Source organism: Pempheris klunzingeri, chromosome 13 (genome assembly GCF_042242105.1).
Source record: "Pempheris klunzingeri isolate RE-2024b chromosome 13, fPemKlu1.hap1, whole genome shotgun sequence".
Lineage (NCBI taxonomy): Eukaryota > Metazoa > Chordata > Actinopteri > Acropomatiformes > Pempheridae > Pempheris > Pempheris klunzingeri.
The window spans coordinates 23,787,693-23,812,298 of record NC_092024.1 but is presented as its reverse complement, the minus strand read 5'-3'; the positions used below and the strand labels follow the sequence as shown (position 1 = coordinate 23,812,298).

At 41.5% G+C, this 24,606-nt stretch overlaps 2 protein-coding genes across 3 annotated transcripts; one reads left to right on the top strand and one right to left on the bottom strand.

The window, feature by feature from the left end:
• Positions 1-838: 838 nt before the first annotated feature.
• Positions 839-3,128, bottom strand: yipf6 (Yip1 domain family, member 6). 2 transcript variants are annotated; one of them, XR_011585301.1, is made up of 3 exons: positions 2,604-3,128; positions 1,071-1,522; positions 839-995 (listed from the first exon to the last, which is right to left on the bottom strand). XR_011585301.1 is itself a non-coding variant. In XM_070842579.1 (2 exons), the coding sequence occupies exons 1-2, from the start codon at positions 2,946-2,948 to the stop codon at positions 1,175-1,177; spliced, it is 693 nt and encodes a 230-aa protein (XP_070698680.1). In that variant the 5' UTR covers positions 2,949-3,128; the 3' UTR covers positions 839-1,174. The 2 variants fall into 2 exon arrangements, 1 of the variants encoding a protein (XP_070698680.1); XM_070842579.1 differs by having other exon boundaries at positions 839-1,522.
• A 913-nt stretch (positions 3,129-4,041) lies between these two features.
• snapc1b (small nuclear RNA activating complex, polypeptide 1b) lies at positions 4,042-10,605 on the top strand. The gene is made up of 10 exons (XM_070842676.1): positions 4,042-4,297; positions 5,215-5,371; positions 6,019-6,159; positions 6,698-6,802; positions 6,877-7,035; positions 7,163-7,216; positions 8,059-8,121; positions 8,864-9,002; positions 9,148-9,219; positions 10,222-10,605. The coding sequence occupies exons 1-10, from the start codon at positions 4,167-4,169 to the stop codon at positions 10,254-10,256; spliced, it is 1,056 nt and encodes a 351-aa protein (XP_070698777.1). The 5' UTR covers positions 4,042-4,166; the 3' UTR covers positions 10,257-10,605.
• The last annotated feature ends 14,001 nt before the right edge of the window (positions 10,606-24,606 follow it).

Here is a 24,606-nt window from a genome sequence, read left to right as displayed (position 1 = left end):
GGGTTGTATGAGGCAGTTGTCCGTAGTCAGTGTATCACCTACAGTAAGAAGTGAGGTGCTGCTGTGGATGGGACAGCAGAAAAATAAAATTTAGCCACCAATGGGGGAAAAAAATCAGTTTATGTGTATGCTTTCTATAAGACCACCAGACTCCATTGACAAAACCAGTAATTTTACGTTGCAGAATACGGGACTTGCTGTACTTGTTGCTTTGACTTTGGTGTTCTACCACATTAGGTGGGATCTAAATTAACCTTTTAAAACCACCAGAAATTCACACAATAACACAAACAAACTAACCAAGTGGGGCAGCGGTAGACCAGCACCTCCTGTGGTCTGTCAGGCAAAATTAAGGTTTTTGTCAATGGAGTCTGGTAGCTTGGTAGAGAGTACTGATCGGCTACAGTTCCCCGTCTGCCGGTGGAAATATTCTAAATACTGTGTACAATTAAAGTGACACTGATGGCTAAAATATGTTTTTTGCTCCTCCAGTCCACAGCAGTACATCCTTAGCTTTACCTGCGACCACCATCTACTGTAGGCAAAACACTAACGATGGATGAGTACCTCATACAACCCCACTTCAAAAAAAATCGGACTACTCCTTTAATTACCCGACCCTAAACCGTGACGTCCCTGGTTCAAGTCTGACTGGAGACGTTTGTCGTACATCATTACTTCTCCTCTCATTTCCCGTCAGGTCTACGAATAAAAATGCTAAATGCTAAATGCTAACGAATGAGGAATGTCGGCGATGTTACACACCCAGAGAGACCAGGAGGAGAGAAGAAATAATAATCGTAGCCCTGCTAGTTCAAACATTCATCGAGCATTTCTATACACGAGCGTATGGACTTTATTTTTACACAGTTTGCAAACACACCTGGGAGACAAACTGGAAAAAACATGAACGTACTCATCAGCTATTTAACTCTCCATCTGCGGCACAGCGTCCAGCAGGCTTCTCTGAATCTGACCTCGAGCCGCGGCTTCGCCTGAAAGAGTTATTTTGGAATTATTTTGGCGTCTTGTGAGTCTTAATACTTCATCAGAGGCCCAGAAACACTCACAGTCGCTTCAGTAGTCATTCTTCCTCGTTTAAAGGCAGATTCCGGTGTTTGTTCGAGTTCTTTCACTCCACGAAAAACCTCCCTCGTCCCCCACCACGGCTCCTCTACTGCGACGGCGAGAACGTCAGGATCATCCACCCGATCACGAAGTAGAAGAGGAACACCGGATACACCACCAGCGCCTTGCGGTTGGGCGGCTGGCTGTCGGCGAGGAAGGCCGTGGAGGCGAAGGTGGACCAGCCGAAGGACGCCGTCACCACCACCAGCCGCACGGCGAAGCTGACCGTCCCCGAGCCGCCGACCAGGACGATCCGGCACACCGCCATGGCCGCCGTCAGAGGCATGATGCAGTAACCCAACACGCACAGGCTCTGGAAGAAGGAGATGGTGCCGCCCAGCAGCTTGGAGTTGAGGGTGATGATGATGGAGCCGAACCAGATTATGACGAAGACCTGGAACGTAAGTGGGGAGTCAGAGGAGACGCCGTTATTGATAATCAATTCGTTTAAAGGTGCAGTTTGTAGGATTTAGTGGCATCCAGAGGTGAGACTGCAGATTGTAACCAAACCTTTAATTCCTACACGTGTGCAGGAGAACCTACGGTGGCTGACGAGGATTCACGACCTCTTGTTTGTTCTTGTGCTAAATAAGAAGTCTGATCCTCCAGCCGTCAAAATTTGTTTATCTGACTACTGCGAGTAGTTAAAGTACTTGTCATCTGTAGCTTATAAAGATTTATATCCTGAAGTATTTATGTTTCTAAGATGATACAGGGTGTTTTCACGGTTAGCATTCCCATTCACTTTAATGGTAATATTAGCATTTATGCTAGCAGTCCAAAAGCCTGGTGAAGACTACATCATGGTAGATATATTTCATGCACAGGCAGTGAGTAATAACATGTGTGTCCAAGTTATTGGACAAATAAATCGGAAGATAAAGAGTCAACCTGAAGATTTTGAGCTACCTGCACAGAGCTGCAACAATTAATCTATTAATCGATAACTTGTCCAGTATTAAATTAATATAAATCATTTCTTTAAAGAAAAAATGTCCAAATTCTCTGATTCCAGCTCCTGATTTGAGTATTTTGACTATAAACTGAACATCTTTAAAAAAAAAAACAACAGGTCTGAGGATGAGATGAAAAACAGTGATCAATATTTTCACCAAGTTCTGACATTTTATGGACCAAAACAACTAATTAGTTAGCTAATTAAGTCATTTTTAATCACCACTGCCTACCTCAGTATTATATATTATAAATATGTCTTATTCCTATATTATGTCTTATATCTTCATATTCTACTGTACACATATGGTTTCAGCCTTGATGGAGGGAGCCTGAAACTTAAAAAATCCAGACAAATACAGAATTTAAACTTAAAATCAGTGGATATTAGTGGTGCAATGATCAGATGAGATGATCTCCACTCAGAGTCTGGGGCCCTGAGGGTCTACAGGACTCCTGAACTGCGTGTTTTGAGTCCACTGTTTGGTCTGAAATATGTTATAAACACTAAAAACCGGTACCTCAGCGAACTGCGGGCCTCCCTGGTCGTCGCTGTCCGCCGCGCCGCCCTGCAGCAGCAGCGCCAGGGTCACGCAGAGCAGCAGCGGCCCCCACAGGTCCCAGTCCCGCAGCAGGGCCGAGCTCCGCTTCGGGTACAGGACGTGGACGAACTTGTTCCCCACCGCCCGCAGGTCCCGCAGGATGGTCTCCTTCACCGGCTCGTCCAGCGTGGAGAACTCGTCGTCCCCGCGCCGGGTGGAGCCGGAGACGGGCACGGAGATGTCCCCCTCCACCGGGATGTCCTCCGAGATGGAGACGTCCGACAGTCCGGCGAACGGTCTGCTGGCCTCCTCCGCCGCCGCCATTTTGCTTCAGAGCCGAGGGTTCAACGAGGGCCGTTAGTTAGCGACAGACGACTCCAGCAGAGCCCATTTACTGGATTTAGAAACAAGACAGCGACTGGCGCGACAAATGTCTCTCTGAAGCGGCGAATCCGGTTCAAGATGATCCGGCTTGTCAGACTGGCAGTCCGGGATCCACGTCAGTCGGCCGAGGGTTGTTTACTTCCGTATTACGTCACTCACGGATATCCCAATGGTGCGTTCAAGTACGCCCACCGAACTCGGATAATCCTGAACCTCTTCGTCTGCTTGTTTAGAGACCAGTTAAAAGGTGCTTTACCGCCTCCTAATGGACCGGATGTGGGCCGAGAGATTATACAGACAATAAGAAAGGGGAGAAGAAAAGATGCTTTTAGCTAATTCAGTATCTGTTATTTCTTTATAATCAATCATTTGTTTTCCTCCTGTTCAATACACACATTTATATATTTTATATTACTCTTATTTGTATTTATTTTTTTAATATTTGTTATATCCCTTGTTTCCGCACTACTTTTTGTTTGTAAAATCTTAATCTGTAAATTAATTAATCTGTTACTGTAGCTGAAGATGTTTGTAAAATGTTACGGAGTAAAAGCAGGATAAAATTAAAATACTTAAGTAAAGTAGAAAATATGTTGTTCATGACGCATGATACAATTAATAATTAATAGTTAGCAATTTTTCCAAGAATTTGTACAATTCTAATATTATACTTAACAACAGTCACACCAGTTATATGTTTTGTATAATTTGATATATAATATAAACACAATAATATATAAACCCAAGCGATAAAGTGTAATTTTCTTTAGCATTAAATAAGGATTAAGTTATTTCTCATCTTATTTTAGGTAAATACTTCATCACAAAACAAGAAATAGATGTTTTTAGTCTTGTTTTTATTGATATCATGTGAAAATTTGTCGCAAATATCTGGAAAAAATAATATAAATATATAACATGGATATAAAATTTAGTATTTGGTTAGGATGGTTATCGCGACGGTCCTTGAATGCATCACCAGCTCTGGAGTGGACGTCGAGCACTGATGACGTAGTAAACCGTCGCCCGTCGTTGTGGATCCGTGTGTTTACATCATGAAAATCTTCTTTGTTTTACACGTTTTCCTCCACAAAATGAGTCAGTTTTAACATTTGACGACACATTAAAACCCCACCAGGTTTATTTTGACCGTCTGACATGGATTCATGTCGGAAACTGGTGAAATCGGACTGCGAGGAGCTGCTGAGCCGCTTCCAGAGAACAGAATCGGTCCGTTTCGAGGTTTTCTCAAAGATATGGAGGGAAATGAATTTCTCACACATCTTCTAGTAGGTTTCACCTTTTAAATTCCTCTGTATGCTAATGTATCCGTCACTTATATATCGGTCATGTCACAGAATAAAGTGACTGCAAACTTTAATGTGTTTAATCTTTATTTAACTCAAATTTAAAATACATCTACATACATACACACACGTGTTCATCTTTGTTAAATCCACTTTATTACATCATATATCTTCACCTGTCATCTGTATTTCTTAAATGGTGTTTACATTGTGGTGAGGAGGGAAAAAAACCTGATAAAACATCCAGGAAATGACATAAAAATGTTAAATTACTAATTAGATTAAATGTAGAAATAGAGAAGGAGAGCTTTTGTAATTTAATGAGCATAATTCAATCTTTTTTTAAGTTTGAGAACAGTTTTGTTTCAGTGGGAAGATTGTTTTGTAAATTAGATTAATTAGAAGTATAAACAGAGAATATTAATATTACATGGATTCAGTCGTTTTATTGTCTGCCTGTACTAATTAATTATGATTGATCGATTACTAATTTGGTCTGTTAAAATGTAAAAAAATTGTATAAATATCCCAAAACATTACATTCACAACAAAACATAAAAAGCAAATAGTAAATTAGTCATATTTTCTAACAATTGAATATCGTAATTGCTTATTTTAGCACATTACAAATGTATATTTTATTGATTTGTGATTTCCTTTATAAATGTATAATCACTAAACCTTTTTCTCCCCTTATTAAAAATCAGGTTATATTTGCCTGAATGTTGTAATTATGACTCAGTAGCACATATTTGAGAAGTTAAACATAATTATGAGGCAGTAAAAAAAAAAAGAGCTCCTGTTTAATTTGGGATCCAAACAAGCGTCTTCATATTTCCATCAGTGATGAAAAGTCAGTCTGTGTCTGAATTATTAACTGTGAGGTTTTGGTTCTTCAGCGGCACTCGGACACGGGAGAAGCGAGCGTTCAGCCGTCTGATCCTGGACACCAGCTACGGCTTCCTCCTGCCTCCGTTCAGCTTCCAGATCAGAGTGGGAGGACTTTACCTGCTCTACAGCCTCTACCGCTGTCAGACCGCCGCCCCCCCCGAGCAGGTCAGCCGCTCGCCACGCGGGTTTATCTCTCATGTCTGGAGCACCTTTCATACACTAATAATGGGAATAGTGAAGAAAAGTAACTGTACGAGGACGTTTTCACCACTTTAATAACTGAACTATGAACTAATTGTGACATTGATCTTAGTGCATTATTATAGACATCCATTTTACCAAGAACTGATACAATCATTCTTAATAATAAGCATCAAAATGATCTATTTCATGTAATTTTCAGGAGTGGTTATCAGGTCAAAGTTTATCCTGTCGTTTTCTTTAGGATTAATAAAGTCATTTCTCATCTCATCATATCTGAAATCCAATTTATTTAATCAGAATCAGCTTCATTTGCCAAGTATGTGAACACACGTGCTCACATAGAAACAGACACACAGGAGAACATGTAACATGTCAACAATAAACATGAAGGAGGACCTATTTGTTCTTCTACCAGCCTTTGTGGTGACGGAGTGAAGATTTCATGACAACAGAAACTAAAACGGCTGAAATCCGTTTCCAAAATGACACCAAGACTTCCTGCTTCTGATCTGGATCACTGAGCCAGGTTCCCAAATGATGATGATGATGATGATGATGATGGTGATGATGATGGTGATGGTGGTGATGATGAAGTTGTCCTCGTGCAGATCCGCCTGGCGCTGAAGGACTGGGAGGACGTGGAGAAGTTCAAGAAGGACGCTGAGGACGCTCAGCACCTCGACGTCATTTACATCCTCCGACAGCTGATGTTCCTCAAAGCGTTCAACTTCACGGCTATGCCCACTCTGGTGAGCCGCCGACCTCACACACACACACACACACACACACACACACACACACACACACACACACACACACACTTCATACTCTCTTTATAGAATACAATAGAATTACAATGCAATAGACCATCACGGTGGAAATTTGTCGTCAGCTCGCCAGACAGAAGCAACAACAGCATAAAAAGTAAGTAGACAATTAATAAAAAAGACAAATTACACATTTAATCTGATCGACTGCAGCCAGATCTGCCTTCAGTCGCCCTGATTGAACAGCTGATCTTCCAGAACGTCTCAGGCAGGACAACAACATCCCGAACACAGTACAGTTTCACCAAATCTGAACTCCCTGAAACAGCCATGATTCAACCTGTTTTATAATCTGTCAAACAAACCAAAAAAACTGGACTGAAATCGATAATTAAGACAAAATCAGCAGTCGATGTTGGGAAACGGACAAGTGAAAAGGGAGAGAGGAAACCTTTTTACAGTTCAATACACAGCACCTGCTAATTCCTCCTCCTCTTCCTCCTCCTGCTGCTGCTGCCAGCTCTCCTTCAAGAAGAAGAGGAAGGTGGAGCGGTCGCCGCTGTGTGAGGACTTCATGCAGCGAGCGTCTCGTCCGCAGGAGCTGATCAACATGGAGCTGCTGGAGGTGAGCAGAGACTCGACGCCGACGCTCTGACAGCTGTTTTGTTTCGAGGCATTAAGCTCTTCGTCCTCTGGCAGGAACTGTCCAACATTCACGAGCTCTACGGGAAGCTGAAGGCCGGAGTCTTCCCGGCGTCCGAGGAGGCGACGGCGGCGTCCGTCAGCCTGATCCATAAAGACTTCGTCCCTCAGCTGCGCAGCTCTGTGGTGGATTTCTACAAGTGGCAGCAAAGGAAGGTGAGACTTTTAAAAACTTCCCCTCTGAAAATCCACAGCAATAAAGAAGCTGCTTCTCCTGGTTTGTAAAGCACAAAAGGTCGTGTGGTTGTTTTAATGCTTTTCCATCTATTTCTCCTCTTGTCAGGATGGGACTGATGAAGAGGAAGACAGCGGTGAGGGAACGTCATCTCAGCAGGAGGTGAGTTTACGGCTAAAACCCATCGAGAGCTGATGGCGTCCACTCAGGTCAACGCTTTAAACCCACTCAAGATTCGTGCCTGGTCAAACAGCTCAGAGGCGGCAGGAAGTCAGACAGATAAAACGCAAAGAGAATCCACTCAGTTTTCAAAATAAAAGCCCCCCCGTGTAGACTTTCAATGGTATATTCCAGCAGCACCAGGCCAGACGTCAGCTGGTCAGAGGGTTTTTGACTCTGACAGCACAACAAAGTTGTAAATGCATCCAAGAAACACAGAATAAGAAGCATTAGCTCATGTTAGAAGCATGAAAATCAGCTAAATTTGAGCATCCAAGCGAAACGTCTGCAGCCCGAACGTAGACGAGCCCGGTGAGACTTCTGGGTTAGTCTGAATACTTCAGATCTACTTTGTAAATCAGGAAGGAGGTTAAAATAACTTTTATTTTTCTGGCTTCTTCTTTATTGGAATAAGTTTATGAAAGTTCTCTGTCATCATTTCTTTAATTCAAACATGTTATGTTTCTCATAGTAAGTCAATTTTCCAATATTTTCAGTATTTCTTTCTTTCTCTATCTATAGAATGACCATTTCCCAGTTCTTTTTCCTTTTTCTGTGTGTTTTACTCTGCATGATAAACCTGGCGACATCCATCCTGATATAATGATTCCTTTCCTTTCTTCCTCTTCCTCTGGAGTTACACTAAGTTACCCTTTGCTGAGGTCTGAGCAGGTCGTTAAACCCTCAAACTGAAGTGACGTCCTTCATCTTTCCCCTGTGAAGTTGTAGTAATAAGTTTGTCCAGAGAGCGGCGCTGCTGACCGACTGTCTGTTTGTGTCCTCAGTGCTCCAAGAGAGCCGAGCAACTCGCCTCCATCAAGGCGAAGGCATTCGGGGAGGCGGCGGAGGTTTGTGTTTCACGTCAAACATTTTATCTAAATATGTAACAAATGAATTAAGGGCATTGTTCAGATTCTTTTCACTGGGGTTGTATGAGGTGCTGATCCACAGTCAGTGTATTTCCTACAGCAGATGGGGGTCAGCACACCCCTAGATTGGATAACAAGTCCTGGCAGAGAACTGCTGTGGATGTGGGCAGCAGAAAAAGGCATTTTAGCCAAAAAATAAAGGCCCACCTTCAAAAATCTATATCTGTGTTAGCGTGCACTACATTTAGAATATTTTCTCTGCTTACTTTAACTTAGACTTAGTTAAACTGCCTTCTCTCTTCACTCTCTTCAAAGCCACCAGACTCCATTGACAAAAACAGTAATTTAACCTCACAGAAAACAGGAGTTGCTGGTCTACTGCTGCCTCAATTGCTTTGTTTGTTTGTGTTATTGTGTGAGTTTGGTGCTTTAAATGGTCAGTTTGGATCCAGACTACTTCGTTAGTGATACTGATCGAGGCAGCGGTAGACCAGCAACTCCCGTATTCTGTGAGGTAAAATTAATGTTTTTGTGAATGGAGTCTGGTGGCTTTGAAAGGAGAGAGAGTATGGTTGCAGTTCCCCATCAAAAGGGGACTGATGCAAAGTAAAGCAGTGAAAATATGGTTAATACACTGACTATGGATCAGTACCTCATTCGACCCCTCCACAAAAAAGCCGAACTATTCCTTTAAGAATCTACGTATATCTTCATCTCTCAGGCCTCCAGGTCACGGCGTCATCGTCAGGTGGAGGTGAACTTAACGAGTAGCGTGGCCGGACCCTCGGACTCGACAGGTTACGCCAGAATAAGCAAGCCGTCACTCAAAGCCAGAACCAATGCGAATGTCCGCATCTCAGGTAAATCCCTCCCACCACCTTCATTTAATCTAAAGGTACAACAGGTGAGATATCAGGAAATGTATTATTTGTTATTGTTTGTTATTATTACTTCTTTGTTTTGTGAAATTGTCTTCGCTCACTGAAACTTCCTCCTTTTTGTCAGGTGAAATATGGAAAGAAGCATCAGTGACCACTCGGATCAATCGTCTCACCACATTGGACTTTGTTCCTGAAGGTACGCAGCCGGCAGCTACACATCGTAAAGGACAACTCCACTGTTTTTAAATCTGGGCCCCAATTGTGCATATTTTTGGTTAAAAATGACTATTTGGTAGTTCTGGAACTGGTCCAGTAGATCACCTCAGCCAGCAGCCACTAAACGGGCTGCAATGGCTGCAACGTGATCCTTTGGGACAACTGCACCTGATCACAGTAGGTCCACTAAAAGAGCTTGTTTGATCCACTGACAGGCTCAGATTGTTATTCTAAGTGTGTGACAGCATTATGGAAAGGATCCCTACAGAGAGAGACCTGGAAGATCCTTTTGGTTTAACCACAAACAGCCGTTATATCGCTCTCTGCACACACACCAGACTCCATTCACAAAATCAATGATTTTACCTTGCAGAACACAAGAGTAGCCGATCTACTGCTGCCTCTATAAATTAATAGGTTTATGCTATTGAGTGACTTTGCTGTTCTACAGTGTTAGTTTGGATCCAGGACAATATTTGTATAGCACATAATAATGCAAACTAACTAACCAGTCAAAGCAGCGGTAGACCATCTTCTCCCGAGATCCACTAAGTAAAATTGCTGTTTTTGTCAATGGAGTCTGGTAGCTTTGGAAAAAAATTATACAACAGCTGTTTCTGGTTAAACCTTTTATAAGGTTAGCGTAGAGGATTTACGTTGCAGCTAGTACAGTTAGTTTCATGGCTGCAGGCTGAGGCAATTTACTGGACCAATTCCACCACTTTTATACCTACCAAAAATGTGTAAAAATAGGATCCAGGTTTAAAAATACCAGAGGTTTCAAAACAGATTTACTAAGCCTGTAGAGTCATGTCATTTTCTGACCATAAAACAATTATTACAGTGAATTTTTCCAAGCTCAAAAAAGCGTTTTCTCTTAATTTCAACCATATTTTCACTGTAAATGAAAAAACTAATGTTCACTCATTGATTTCCTTGCTTGTGTCAGTTTCTAATGTTGTTTTCTTTTTCCTCTATTCAGGAAAACCAAGAGTGTACAAAAAATACAAGTGGTGATGAAGAAGTTTGTTTTAAAATGTTGATTTAGCTTCTGTCGTCCTAAATAATGTTCTGTAACCTTGTTTTTTATTAATGTTTGTGCTGCCAATTCTATGCTACAGAAAATGTGAATGTTTTAAGGCTTTTAAAACATTTTAATTTATTTTTCTAATGAGTTGAGTCTCGTATTTGTGAAGCTTGGACATGCAAACTGTTCTGTCTGTTTGGGAAACTAAAATGTAAAGAAATCCACAGTTTTCTTTGGAGATTTCTGCTGTGCAAAAAGTGCCGTACTGCAGCTCGGCCTTCATTTTTGTTTCTGGTGTTTGAATATTTAAAAAAATTCCACTGTTTTATACAAAACCCACTTTTGATGGTTGTTATTTTTGCTGCCTCTTCTTGTTTGACATTTAATGTTGATGAAATAATTAGTAGAAGTGTCATGTTTTAATGGCCGTGTGCGTTTTTTCCCCAGATTTTCTTAAAATTATTAATACACATAAAGTTTATTTTTATTTTTACACCAAAACATTGACATAGACCTAGATAAAAATCTATATTGAAGGTAATATAATGTATTAATGTACAGTTTTATGCACATAAACATGAGATTTGATTATTTTTACTAGAGCATGCTAACGCTCTGCTAAGCTAGGTCAGCTACATAACTAGCCTAGCTTACTAGCCTATAGCCGACTAGTTTAGCCGTTTTAGTTATCCATGACTGGATTTAGCTAAAATAACTTACTTGCCTGTGTGGGATAAATTACTAAGATATTGGTTCATCAGAATAAATATACTTTACAGCTAATTTTAGGGGGGAAATAAGTAAAATTAGATTTATTAGCCAAGACTAGCTGTAGCATTCCACTTGCTAAAGCTAGCTTAAATTGGATTTGGCTCTATCGCTTCGGCTCTTTCGTTTTTAGCAGTTCTCTTTGAAAATACACGTTTGCATGATTTATTTCTATTTTAAGATAAATATCAACAAGTTGCAGAGGAAAAATCTGATTTAAAAATTAACTATATTGCGTTTTTACTGCTTTTTTTTTTTTAGCACAGTAGAAATGGATGCAGGACGCGTTCAAGGACAATAGGCTGAGTGCGTGAAAGGCAAAAGCTCACGTATACTTTTATAAACCGGGTAAATGTGGGCAAATAATGTCGAGATTGTAGTGCACACATGTCTAAATTAACATCGAGCATAATCGTTATAATTTGAAGATGCAACCAAATAACGAAATTCAGAAAAAGAGAGGAGTATAAAACCGATTGAGTGTGGATGTGTCCTGCAGTCCCTGAAGGCGCCCTCGTTCACCGCTGTGTGGATGCAGATTTTGCGGGTCTGGAGGATGAGGAGCGGCGGGGACGCTGCTGCCTCCGCTCCGCCGACCACTCACTCGGTTCCGCGGTCACACTGAGGGAACCAGCCGCAGCCATGGCCTCGGACAGTAAGTACGACCGTCTTCCTTCACCGTGTGGCCGCATCTAATGCTGTTTTTTCCCCCGTAAGTCAGTGCTGGGGATGGATGCTGCGTTCAGGCTCTTCCCCTGGTTTCTCTTTTTGGGGGGGTTGGCTGCCTGTAAGCGGCAGGATGTGTAGGCCAATTCACTCTCATTTCATCCAATACTGTTGCCTTTCTGCATTTTAGCCACATTATTGATATTTCAGGGCCTTTATCGGTGCCCAGGCTAAGAAATATGCAGGATTTGTGGTTCTCACTGGGGAGTTGACAGTTGCCTCATCATGGCCATTTCATGGAAACCTATTTTTGTATCTCCTGTACCAGATTATAACATGCTGCCATCCGGGTTTAACTTGTTTTTGCAACTCATCATAATGGTTACTGTGACACAGGATCAGTAGTGGAGGTTTTGCATGAAGAGGGTTAATATATAAGAACCAAGGAGGTTATAAAGGCATCATATATCCAGCAGGCTGCCTGCAGGGAGAGATAAAACAGAGATAAACAGGTTTGTTTAGGCTGGGCACACCTGTCCCAGGTGCAATCATTCATTTTATTATTTCCACCTGTGCTTTTCCTATTGGGACATGTAGAAATCCGTAAAAAAAAGACAAAACAGTCCTCTGGTTAAAGTTGATGGTGCAAAGTCTGAGCTATGCTAACTTTCTATCCTTTTATTATGGGTAAAGCCTACATTTCCCATGATGCAATCCAGCCTCCTTGCCTGGTAAGCACCCACACTTTTCAAACTCCACACCTCCACTTCACAAGACGGGTAACTTCCTGTTAAAAGCGTCCACAGAGGATCTTAAACAACAGTTTTCACATGTTAAGTGGGACGCCAGGTGTAAGATTAGTGGAATGGCCCTTTAAGTAAAATTTGCATTGACTTTTATTGCTAATTTGCCTTGAGCAAAGAATACAAGTTCCTCCTCTGCCACTCTAGTATGACAATTAACTGTAATTATGTTGTCTGTAGGTTTTTTCTCGTTCATTATTCTTAATTTCTGAAACAAAAAACAACCCAAAAGTTTGACTGCTTCCTCGTGCTTGTCAGCATGGCGGCCTCTGCAGACGGGTTTAGTGCTCAGGAGGCAGAGCAAAGTCCAGCAACAGGCAGGTAAACGAGTCTGAAGGGTGAAGATCGCAGCAGCAGGAAGGTAGAAATGCTAATCTGACGGAGAACTAAAAGAATGCTAGAGGACAGGTGTATAAACAGAGTAGTGAGGGGCAGGTGTCTTTATCAGCTCCTCAGTGGAGTTAGAGTCCAGCTGCAACTCCTGATTATTTGAATTATTGACTGTTACGTTTGAAAAATGACATAAAATAATGACTGACTACAAAATTACAAAAGAAAATACAATCAGAAAATGTTTTGGCTTCTTCCCTTGAAAGATTATTTTAATGATTTATTGATATCCTGTATATTTAAGCAACTGATTAACTGATTAATTGCTTCAGCTCTAATGTTAAAATTATATTATATATTCGAATATGGAACAAGTGTGACAATCTACGCTAAAACATAATGAAAACAAGAGTGAAAATCCAAAGCTGCAACGTTTGTAACGTCTCACAATATGAACAGTTGGGGAAATTTTACATTTCTAGTGTCCGAGTTGGAAAAAATAACGTGATGATAACAGTGGAGATCAACTGGCCTCAGCAGTAATGTGTGAAATGTAGTTTCTAGTTGGAGGGTTAGTTGGCAAACTACTGTAGTTCTTCTTTTGACTCGTTTGTGTGTTGGTTTTATACAGAGGAGGGTTGAACACAGTTGAGTGGTGCAGCACAGCTAATATAATAATCTGCAGGATGCTTTGTCACTGGCCAGCAGTGAAAATCTTCGATGCTAAAGATTTGCTGAGATGTACCTCAACCCCTGCTAGGACGAAGGTTTTAGGCCTCAAAAATAATTAGAAACCCTGAGAAGTCGGGGATGAGAGTAAATACCAAAAGTCAAAAACAAAGAAGGATGTTAGAGCTTCATGTTATTATCTATAAAACAGTCTAACCTGCTCCCCTCTTGGGATGTTGAGAAAAGATGCAAAGCGGCATCAAAGACGTCCTGCGTGCGCTCCATTAAACAGTAGGAAGCAGTCAGCCGTGTGTGTGTGTGTGTGTGTGTGTGTGTGTGCTGCTTCTGGTTATTGTGGCCTACTTACAGACTGGTTGGATGTCTAATTCATAGCGCTCTCCTCCCCGCTGTGGGCCCAGACTGCCGGCTGTCGGGCTGAGAGAGGACAGCGCTCTCGATCAGGACTCATGGGTAATATTTAATGCTGCTGTGTGTGTGTGTGTGTGTGTGTGTGTGTGTGTGTGTGTGTGTGTGTGTGTGTGTGTGTGTGTGTGTGTGATTAGCTGAATCAGGAAATGGAAACTGCCATGAAATCCGTGTTTGTTCCTGTTTATTTGAGCCTCACCTCACTTTCACTTTGCTCTGCAGGCTGATTGGAGCCACTTAAAGGTTTCTCACAGGGACGGATATTCAAATTTGATTTGTTAGAATTGCATATAATCACCTTTTAAAGCTAATCTGTTAGCATTTACACATCCAGCAGGCACACAGCAACATTATCAGGCATATGGAGTGTCCTTTTAGCTCTGTTTTTGGTCTCCTCCACCTCCTGAGGGACTTATCTGCCTCTTTAGCTGCTAAATACTCCGCTAGTGTTCACCAGCTGGTGTGTAACTGTGCGTGGCTGCTGTTGGCTGCTGAGCAGGTGGTGTACAGTGGGTTTATCAGAGCTTGTTTGAGAAAAACAGCTGCAGCTGCTGGAATCACTTAATCAATAATTATCAGCTGAATCTGCAGCTCCCCTCGGCTTCACAGAGCTTTATAGAGAGTTTGAGCTCACTGTTTATCTGTCCGGCCCACGACTTTAATGTTTTGGTTCAGTCTCACCCATTTTTAGCAGCTAAAGAGGCAGATATTTCCCTCATGGGATGGTGGAGACCAAAAACAGAGCTAAAAGACAGCAAACGTTGGACTGATGACTCCACATTAATGATCATGCTGCTCTGCAACTGTTGGATGCAGAAATATGCAACTGTTTGATTGCAAGTTCAACATATCAACCTAAAAGGTGATGATATGTCAATGTTGTGTCCACCAGTTGTTTGCGCTGCCCCCAAATGGCCACAAAAATCAGTTTTTTCTGGTGTAACTTACGATAGATGTGACAGAAAACCCAAACTATGGGCTGAAAGAGGCTAAAAAAGCTACATACAGTGGGATGTATGATCATTTTCTATCGGGTTTGAGACTGTGAAGTTTTCCTGGTAACACCTACACTCCATGACGTTGCTAATGATGCCTGCAAATCGGAACCGTTCCTGATTTTCTGCAGACGTAACCACTGGTCACGGTTAGAACATTTGTATCTGAATGTCTTACTTGTTTTTAGCTGCCAAAGACTTTTTTTCTTTCTCAAATTGTTATTTCCACGATCAACAATTAACCTTCAAGCGTAAGAAAAGAAGTGGTGCACTAGGTAACGTAATTTGAAGGACTGTCTGACACATGTTTGTGCAGAGCTGTCAACAGTATCACATGGTCTTCATCGGCAGAGTTGACAATAATGGAGAGTTTGAACAACAGCACATGAAAAGTGAGCAAACTCCATCTCCATCGCTCAGAAGCTCCAGAACAATCGAGTAAATGGACTGTGCACAAGTTAAAGGATAACGCTGATATTCTTAAATTTGGTCCCCATATTTACCTATTTTGGAAATGACAGACTGGGACAAAAGTGTTGGAATTGATCCCAGTAGATCCCCTCAGCCAGCAGCCACAAACGTGATCCTACAGACTATGATCATTTCCAAAAGCTTTTTGTACCTACGAGTCATTTTGATCCTAAAACATTTATAAATAAAATCTAAAAACACCAAAGTTAGAGCAGTTGGTGAGACACTGACCTACAAATGATTTGTTTTAAATAAACAAATGATTCATTTCAGCAGTTCTGTCCTTTTCTGTTCACACGCTGGCGGGTCGCCTTCTCCCCGTTCCTACGCGTTGTTGTGTCTCGGAGGAATTTCAGAACGGGATGTCCGCCTCGCCCAGTGGGAGGCAGGAAAGCTGTGCTGACTGACGGCTCACACAGAACAGGACGCAGACACGGCCCAGACTGGACAATCACGTTTCACTGAGAGGATGCAGAGAACAGAGGGATGAAGGAGAGAGTGCAGGAGAGCACAGAGGAAAGAGTAGAGAAGAAGAAGAAGAAGAAGAAGAAGAGATGTCCAGCGAGGGAGGAACTGCTGAGCCTGGGTCAGCAGCAGCAGACAGCGGGTCGACAAAAGGAGGCTGTGAGCTCTGAGTTTTACTTTCTTATTCCTGAAAACTTTGAAATTCTGCAAAATTCAGCTTCTCATCTCTTGTTTATTTCACCTGCTGTCACTCAGGAAGAGTTTTTTTCTTCCTGGTATTGATCGAAGTGTCGCTCAGACTGTGAAGCTTGCTGTTTCAATACGTCGTCTATCGCGTGATCTATAAAACTTCAGATAGCGTCTTTACTTTGAAAGTTTTGTCGCTCCGATATTTGAGATTAGAGGAGACCGCACAGGGAATAGCTCCATTCATAGCGTAGCAAATGTGAACCTCCGTGGGTTCAAATTAAAATAAAAAATAAGATTAAATAGCTTAATTATGCTCCTCAGAGTTAAAGTCAGGGCGACCAGTGGTCATGGGATATCTGGAAAATCAGGGAATTTTATGCCTCTTATTTAAAACCAGACTATTTTTTCGTAACTTGAGTAATTTTGTTCTTCAGGTTGTTTCCAGTTTAAGGTCCCTTCTGATTTTGGCGCCCCCGTCGTGATCACCTGGCCGTCGAATAGTCGATAAACGTGCAAGAATAGTGTACTTTTATGATTATTAGAAGAAGGAGCAGACGACGTAGAAGCTGAAGAGTCGGACATTTTCTGTATTGACCAGACCAATATTCTTTTGTAAGGTTTGTAATTCTCTTCTTTGGGAGATTTTTAGTGCCCATGTGGGGGATCTTCTGGCCATCGAGTCGATGAAAACCTTAAGGCGAAGTCAGAAAAAGTGCCAGAGAGAACACAAAAAAAAAAGATTCCAGGATGAGGAGATGACAGATTGAGAAAAAGACTTTAAAAATGGGGAAATAGAGGTTCAGATAGAACCTATACTTAAAATCTGGATGTTGTGGAGTATTTTAAGATTTGAAGCTTGATCACACTTTCCTCCTATTTACCACGTATCTCTCCCTCAGCGACCTCTCTTCTTCTCTTCTGTGTAGAAACAGATTTGTTTGAGCTGTTGTCCTGAAACCTTCAGTGAGAAACGCTCCCGTGTTGCACAGCCTGAAATGCAGCCTTAAACCAGCAGGTGGCGCCTCGACATCAGTCCTGCAAAGCTTTGTTTTCTGCTCTGCTTCTCTCCTCCGATGGACGCATGGTGTTATTAGTTTGATTTATAACTCCTAATAGTCCTCTCATGTCAGAAAATCATTATCAGCGATTTGAAGCCTTAAAGCTGCAGCTTGAGTTCACTTCCAGTCACATCTGAGTGAGGAAAAAACACGCCTAAACTCTAAAAGAACTGCTTGACAGGGAAGATTAACTATATATCAAATAAATAATACACAATAAAACACTTTATTATTACTGTTTTAGTCACAGCAAGACAGATTAATTCAGCGAAATGTCCAAAGGGATCATTTGTGGCTGAAATATAATGTTTATTTATGAAATTACTCCTCAAATGGACAAAACTATGTAATGAGTCAGGATATTTTACAGCTGAACGATAACCTTCATATTAAAAGATGACAGTAACAGTTAATAAAGATAAAATATAATAGAAAGATTACATTTGTCAGTTATCGGTAATGGATATATATATATAAGTAATGTTTAGGTTACATTAATGCTAAATATTAACACCTGTGTGCGTTTTGACAGACAGTAAATGTCAGTTTTTGATTCCCATCTTTATAATTTGAGTGAAACCCACTCCGAGTTGTGTTCTTTTCTTCTTATTCATCATCTCTTCATCTCAACCCTGAGACGCTCTCATCCTCCCGGCCAATCAGGACGAACAGCCATACAGCGCCATGGTAACATGAGACCTTCTTACATGTGGGTGGGAAAAGGCATACTCATTATACCTTAATAGAGCCATTGGGCTGTTTCCAGGGAAACTATGATTTTTTCAGGTGTGTGTGTGTGTGTGTGTGTGTGTGTGAGTGTTTGTCTTGCAGTCAGTGGGTTTGAGTTGGACTGAAAACACGATGTGCTAATGTTTCTGGCTTGATTCGACCTCCCGTCCCGATAACAACAACAACAGCAGCTCGGTGTCGTGAGTTGAGTGCAGCGGGGTCAGTGGACGTAACATGTTCAGGGTGTTCATTCGTCTGATGTGATGATCAAATGGAGATGCAAAGTGGAAGGAGCCAGACTCCATTGACAAAAATAGTCATTTTAACTCTGTCTGTGTTACTGCGTGTTTTTTTAATCAGCACCAATGTCACAAAACAACACAAAGAGAATAACAACTTCCTGGGTATAAAAGTATAAAACATCTTCTGCATTCCCAAATGTTATCAGACTGAATGCATCAAATTCTGAAGGTGAAACGAGTCATTTTTCAGGGGTTTGACTCTCCGCTGATCTACAGACGTCTCTTTTACAGTGCAAGTCTACGGAAAAAAGTCTTTTTAGGCCCAATGGCATCACGTGACGGACGCCATTGTTGTGATTTGGCCACTATGTCAAACTGGAATCAAACCTGCTGCACCTCCTGGGGGCTTGTATGTAGCAGGTTAGCATTAGCTTTAGCCCCAGTTGGCTCTGCTGTATTTGTGTTTCCTCCTACATAAAGCCAGCACAAACGAAGGTTTAGTCAGGAGCAGCCATGGACCAAATGGGAGCAGCAAACTTTTTTAACTACAACATGCTAACTGCTGCAGGAACCAGCAGGAAAATCAATTAAATCAAGTCCAGACTTAAGGACAAGATCATTTCCTCGTCCAGAGTGAGGTTTTATAAATAACAACCCCCACTCATACATGATTACCTGTGTAATCATGTAAGTTCAAAATTAGTTTCATAAATGAGGCTCCAGATTTATTGGATAAACCCGTCAGAAGAAGCAGAAGAAGAAGCAGTTGACTTCTGAGCATCCAACCCCCCGTCTGAACAGGCGCACGTCACTGTTTTTGGAAAAGCTTTGTTTTTCAGCACAGAAGCCTTTTCAGATTTATTTATTTCCCCCTGTGGGAGTGAAGAAACGGCTGGTTCAGCGAGGATGGGAAGGACAAAAAAAACAGAGAGGAGGAGAAAAAACAAGTTTCAGAATTAGCATGGATGTGGTCTCAGTCACATCCAGACTCTAGTACCACTGAGGAATAATCCTCCTGGATCCACCGAGCGTCTGAATTCATTATGCTGAGACTGAGGACAGAGCATTCAGCTGTGGGTTATAGTGATAATCTGCAGGCAACGTGCCACCACACACACACACACACACACACACACACACACACACAGAGGCCTACAGTCCTGAAACTAATTACTCACATTAATCAGTGACCTTACAACGAACTGAGAGATACAGCAGGGGCTCCTTTTATTCTTTGCTGAAAAAGTACAAAGCAGAGTGTTCGTCCTCTTTAGGATCTGGTCGTGTGTGTCGTTAATGAGCGGTAACAGCGTGGACTTCACCGCCACCACCACTGCTGCTGCTGCTGCTGCGTCTTCTTCTTCTACTACTTTTTTTTTTAATATTTTTTTTTTACCATCCTTATCTAACGCTCACATCAAAGTGCTCTCTTTTCTCCTCTGGAGCTACGCACTTCAAAGCCGGGGTGGAAAAGTCAGCAGCTGCATAGTAATCAGGGGATAAGGATTTAGCATTCGCACACAAACAACCTTTCACTACGGCGGCCTGTCACAGATTAGCAGTTGTGAAATTGTTATGGTTCGATTTCTCCATCTCATTAGCGTCATTTGAAGCCTCTCATTGACTTGTGGGTCACATCGCTCCCCCTTTAAATCCTTGTTTGTACTTTTTTATTCATTCTAGTTTTCCTTTTTAATGCGTTCAGCACATTCAGCAAACTGTTTCATCAACACTCTTTGTTTGGCCTCTTTTCTTTTTTTTTTTTTTTTACACATCTCCAGCTGATCACCTGCTTGTGCAACAATGAAATTCTTATTTTTGATTCATCTAATCTAACATATATTTAGCTGTTTTGTTAAGTGTACAGATGATTTTACTGCAAGAGTGGCTTCTGTGGACATGTTGGCTCTTTCTTCTTAACAATGTTTATGTGGCATGCGTGCTAGTAAAGAGACATACTTGGTGTTTTATTTATTTATTTTTGGCTTTCCAGAACCAAAAGCACAAGAGCAGAATTGTAAGAAATGGATTAAACAGTTGTTAGTTGTTGTTGTGAGCATGTCTGACTATATAAGTTACCTTGTTATGGGTTATAGGTCACGTTAGAAAAGGTCCTTCACATGATAATACGTCAGACTTTAGGCGAGTGTTATCGTCTCTGTCTGCTCTTTATTGGAGTTGTTTATTATTGTCTTTATTGTAAGTGTGTCTGAGATGCATTTGCAGAATTCTTCCTTCATCCTAAAACCTATTTTTTGTAAATGTTAAAGGATAACTTTGGTATTTTTAAACCTGGACCCCCCTTCTTTTAGCAAAAAGTAGATCGTCTCAGCAGGCAGGCTACAATGGCTGTAATGTGATCCTTTGGGACAACTGCACCTGATCACAGTAGGTCCACTAAAAGAGCTTGTTTGATCCACTGACAGGCTCAGAGTGTTATTCTAAGTGTGTGACAGCATCATGGAAAGGATCCTTACAGAGAGAGACCTGGAAGATCCTTTTGGTTTAACCACAAACAGCACACACACCAGACTACATTCACTAAAACAGGGATTTTAGCTCACAGAACAAAAGAGTTAAACTAAAGAAAACAACAATATTTATAATCGGTAGTTATTTATCAAGCAAAAATGCTAAAATATGTCCAGCTTCATAAATGTGGAGCTAGATAAGAGCTGGAGCTGGAAATGTGACGTCGTAAATTTAAAATCTTTTGGATTTAGCCGGAAAAAAGCTCTTTGAAGACGTCATCTTGTGCTCTGGGAACTTGAGATGGACATTTACTATCAGAGTAGAGTGTAATATGTGTGTGTTGTGTTGGAGAGAGTCAAGAAAACAGGGGTGTGTGTGTGTGTGTGTGTGTGTGTGTGTGTGTGTGTGTGTGTGTGTGTGTGTGTGTGTGTGTGTGTGTGTGTGTGTGTGTGTGTGTGTGTGTGTGTGTGTGTGTGTGTGTGTGTGTGTGTGTGCAGCAGGTGTGGGGCCAGACTTTAACCCGGGGTTTCTTCCTGTCCATCTGGATGCAGACAGTAGGAGGCTCTGAGTCTCCAACACTGAGCTCAGTGTCTGGCTGTCAGAGCAGCTGAGAGGGGAACTCCACTTTACAGCCGCACCCGAACACACCGTCCAAACATTTACTATCGCGCTGGGTTCATTTCAGCAGGGTGTTTATTTGTTGTAAATTAATTAAAGTCGGTTTCACAGGTTTTTTAAAAACCTTTTTTCAATCAGATCTTGGTCCTGAAACATCATAGCAGCAGATACAGTTCAGACGTTGAAGAAATGTTTGTCTTTCAGGTGATTTATTTTATTTCTCATGCTCTAAATTCAGTCAAATCCTTTTTTTTTTTTTTAAATCTAGTTACTGAACCTTTTTCCCTTGGTGAAATTATTGTCTCTTCCATTGTTTGGTTATTAAAATGTATGAAATAAGAGAAAAAGACACCAAACTGGGATGTCGAGAAGGAACCAAAAGAAAACATTTACAGTAACGTAACAGTAAAAGTGTCCATCCAATCTGTATCTAGGACCTGGTAAAGGGTAAAACAGACAGTGTTTGTTATTTAACTCGAAGCACGTTGACTTGTTAGCATATTACTAGTTTAGCATGTAGCATGAAAGCAGCATTAATTGTTTTTTTTGTCATCTGAGGGCAATAAAACAAGCTGTAAACACTCCATTGACATATTATCACCAAGTTGTGGTGCGCGTCGTGTGTTACGTGCACGTCTTTTAGCTCCGTCTTTGGTCTCCACCCACTCCTGAGAACATTATCTGGCTCTTTAGCAGCTAAACACTTCGCTATGTTCACCAGCTGGTTTCTAACTGTGTCTGTCTGCTTGTTTGCTGCTGGGCAGGAGGTGGACAGCGGATTTATCAGAGTTTGTTATCACAAATTTGCCTCCAGGAGTTTTACAATCTGTGCAGCATTTAACGCCCTCTGTCCTTTAGACTTTGGCAATTTGGAGGTGGGAAAAAATCTCGCAAAAACAACCTTTAGCATAGGAAGAAATTGAAGAAAATGAGCATCCTCTGGGGACCATCACAAGCCACCCAATAACCAACAAACCCTCTAATCATTTGATCAAAAGAGCATCAACCAAACGCAGATAATCGGCTCTTCCTGGTCTGCTGAGACAGGAGCGTCTCCCCTGTCATCAATCACTGTGTAGGTGTAGGTGAGGAAAGAGGAGGTGGTGGTGGTGATGTTTTTTTAAAGTGAAACTTAAAGGGGGTTATAACCAGTGCAGAAGTGTTCCCATGATGCATCTGTCATGTGTTAGCACTTCCAGACATCTCTCTCACTCTCTCTCTCCGTCTTTCTCTGTGGGAGTGAACAGCAGCTGAACATGAAGAAAGTGGGTCATCTGTCTGCAGAATTATCCTGTCAGAGTCTTCTGTTTGTGTTAATAGGATGAAACATCAGAGAAAACTGAACATGTTTCCCATTGAAAGCTGTTTTTAGCCTGGATGTGTGGGTTTGAGGCTCTTGTTGCTCCCCTCCTAAACACAGATTGATAAACAGTTTGTGGCCATGATGGTGAGAGTCTGTGGCGAACTTTGGAGTGCTAAACACTAACTTCTGTGTTTTGAAACCTGAGTCCTATTTTTGAATATTTTAGGTTTGGAATTACTGGTATGTTCAAAAAGGGTTTTGCATCAGTCCAGCAGATCAGAGCTGTGAAAACAGGCTTAAATATCTGTAATCCTGCACTGAAATAGTCAAAGTAGGTCCACTAAAAGTGCTTGTTTTAGCCACTGACATGGTCAGAGTGTTATTCTCAGTGTGTGACAGCATTATGGAAAGGATCCCTACAGAGAGAGACCTGGAAGATCCTTTTGGTTTAACCACAAACAGCCGTTATATCGCTCTCTGCACACACACCAGACTACATTCACAAAAACAGTGATTTTACCTTGCAGCAACATGAACTCAATTTTTTACTTTATTTGTGTTATTGCGTGACTTTAGTTTTTTAAAGGATTCATTCAGATTCAACACATTCTTTCTTTAGCAAACAACACAAATAAATCAACAGATGGTGGCAGCGATAGACCAACAACTCCTGTGTTTTGCAGTTTAAAAACACTGTTTTTGTCTCTGGAATCTGGTGGCTTTGAACAGCGCGACATAACAGCTGTTTGTGGTTAAACCAAAAAGATCTTCCAGGTCTCTCTCTGTAGGGATCCTTTCCATTATGCTGTCAGACACTTAGAATAACAATCTGAGCCTCCACCAGACTCCATTGACAAAAACAGCCATTTTACCTCATAAAACACAGGAGTTGCTGGTTTACTTTTGGATTAATTAGTTAGTTTATTTGCGTTATTGTGTGACTTTGGGTGTGTTAAAGAGTTAGTTTGGATTCAACACGATATTTGTGTAGCACACAATAACATAAATAAACTCACTAATCAAGGCAACAGTTGACCACCAACTCCTGTGTCCTGCATGGTAAAATTCCTGTTTTTGTGAATGGAGTCTGGTGTGTGTGTGCAGAGAGCGATATAACGACTGTTTGTGGTTAAACCAAAAGGATCTTCCAGGTCTCTCTCTGTAGGGATCCTTTCCATAATGCTGTCACACACTTAGAATAACAATCTGAGTCAGTGGATCAAACAAGCACTTTTAGTGGACCTACTTTGACTGGAAGCAGTTGCCCCAAAGGATTATATTACAGCCATTGCAGCATGTTCTACTGGACCAGCTTTTGTATGCATCAGTCATTTCAAACCCAAAATGTGTACAAATAGGACCCAGGTTTAAAAATACCTAAGTTATCCTTTAACACTTGTTCAATGCTAGACTTTCCAGGCGGAAGTTCCCTAAATATATAGGGATATTTGGAGCTTCCTGTAGAAGCAGAGATGTTCCTCCACCTGTTTAACCAAATAGGAGCAGATAAGAGCCACCCAAGAGCTTTTCTACATCTGTATTATACATCTGTATTATTCATGTCGGTGGAGAAACGTCGGCAGCTTTTAGACTTTTAGAAGACGCTGATACAATTGCTGGTGCCTTTTGTGTGTGGATGGCCGGATTAAAATATTACAGATGCAAAGACAACACAGGAACAGGAACGCAGGAACCAGCTGCTGGTGTTGCTCATTATTTTGCCACCACACACACACACACACACACACACACACACACACACAAGCAGTGTTGCTTAGCGATGTGTGTGGATGTTTTTGGCGCAGATTAATAAGGTACATCTGTACAGCGTGGGAGATTCAATTCCTAAAAATGACAAGAGTGAGACATCAGAGTGGGAAAAAAACAAAAGAAAAAAACAAAAGGTGGTGTATGAAATAAATAAAACATAATAGTATTACATCCTCACATACACACACCTACGCTGTTGAGTCGTTTCTTTGGCATCGGCTCTCAGCAGGATGTGTACTCGTCTCCGTTTGCTCCCATTGATTCAGTTCTGCTCTCTGAAACGTTACCGTGGAAACGGGAGACGGCAAACCCCCCGTTATGCATTTCTATTCATCTGTATTGAGCCTCGGCCGCCTCATTGAGAGC

What these genes read in the sequence shown, in the direction of transcription:
- yipf6 (XM_070842579.1), bottom strand. Translation starts at nt 2,948, where the DNA reads ATGGCGGCGGCGGAGGAGGCCAGCAGACCGTTCGCCGGACTGTCGGAC. An exon ending in GAGGCCCGCAGTTCGCTGAG is followed by an intron (nt 1,523 to 2,603) that starts GTACCGGTTTTT and finishes CTTACGTTCCAG; the next exon opens with GTCTTCGTCATAATCTGGTT.
- snapc1b (XM_070842676.1), top strand. Translation starts at nt 4,167, where the DNA reads ATGGATTCATGTCGGAAACTGGTGAAATCGGACTGCGAGGAGCTGCTG. An exon ending in TCAACATGGAGCTGCTGGAG is followed by an intron (nt 6,803 to 6,876) that starts GTGAGCAGAGAC and finishes GTCCTCTGGCAG; the next exon opens with GAACTGTCCAACATTCACGA. An exon ending in ACAAGTGGCAGCAAAGGAAG is followed by an intron (nt 7,036 to 7,162) that starts GTGAGACTTTTA and finishes TCCTCTTGTCAG; the next exon opens with GATGGGACTGATGAAGAGGA.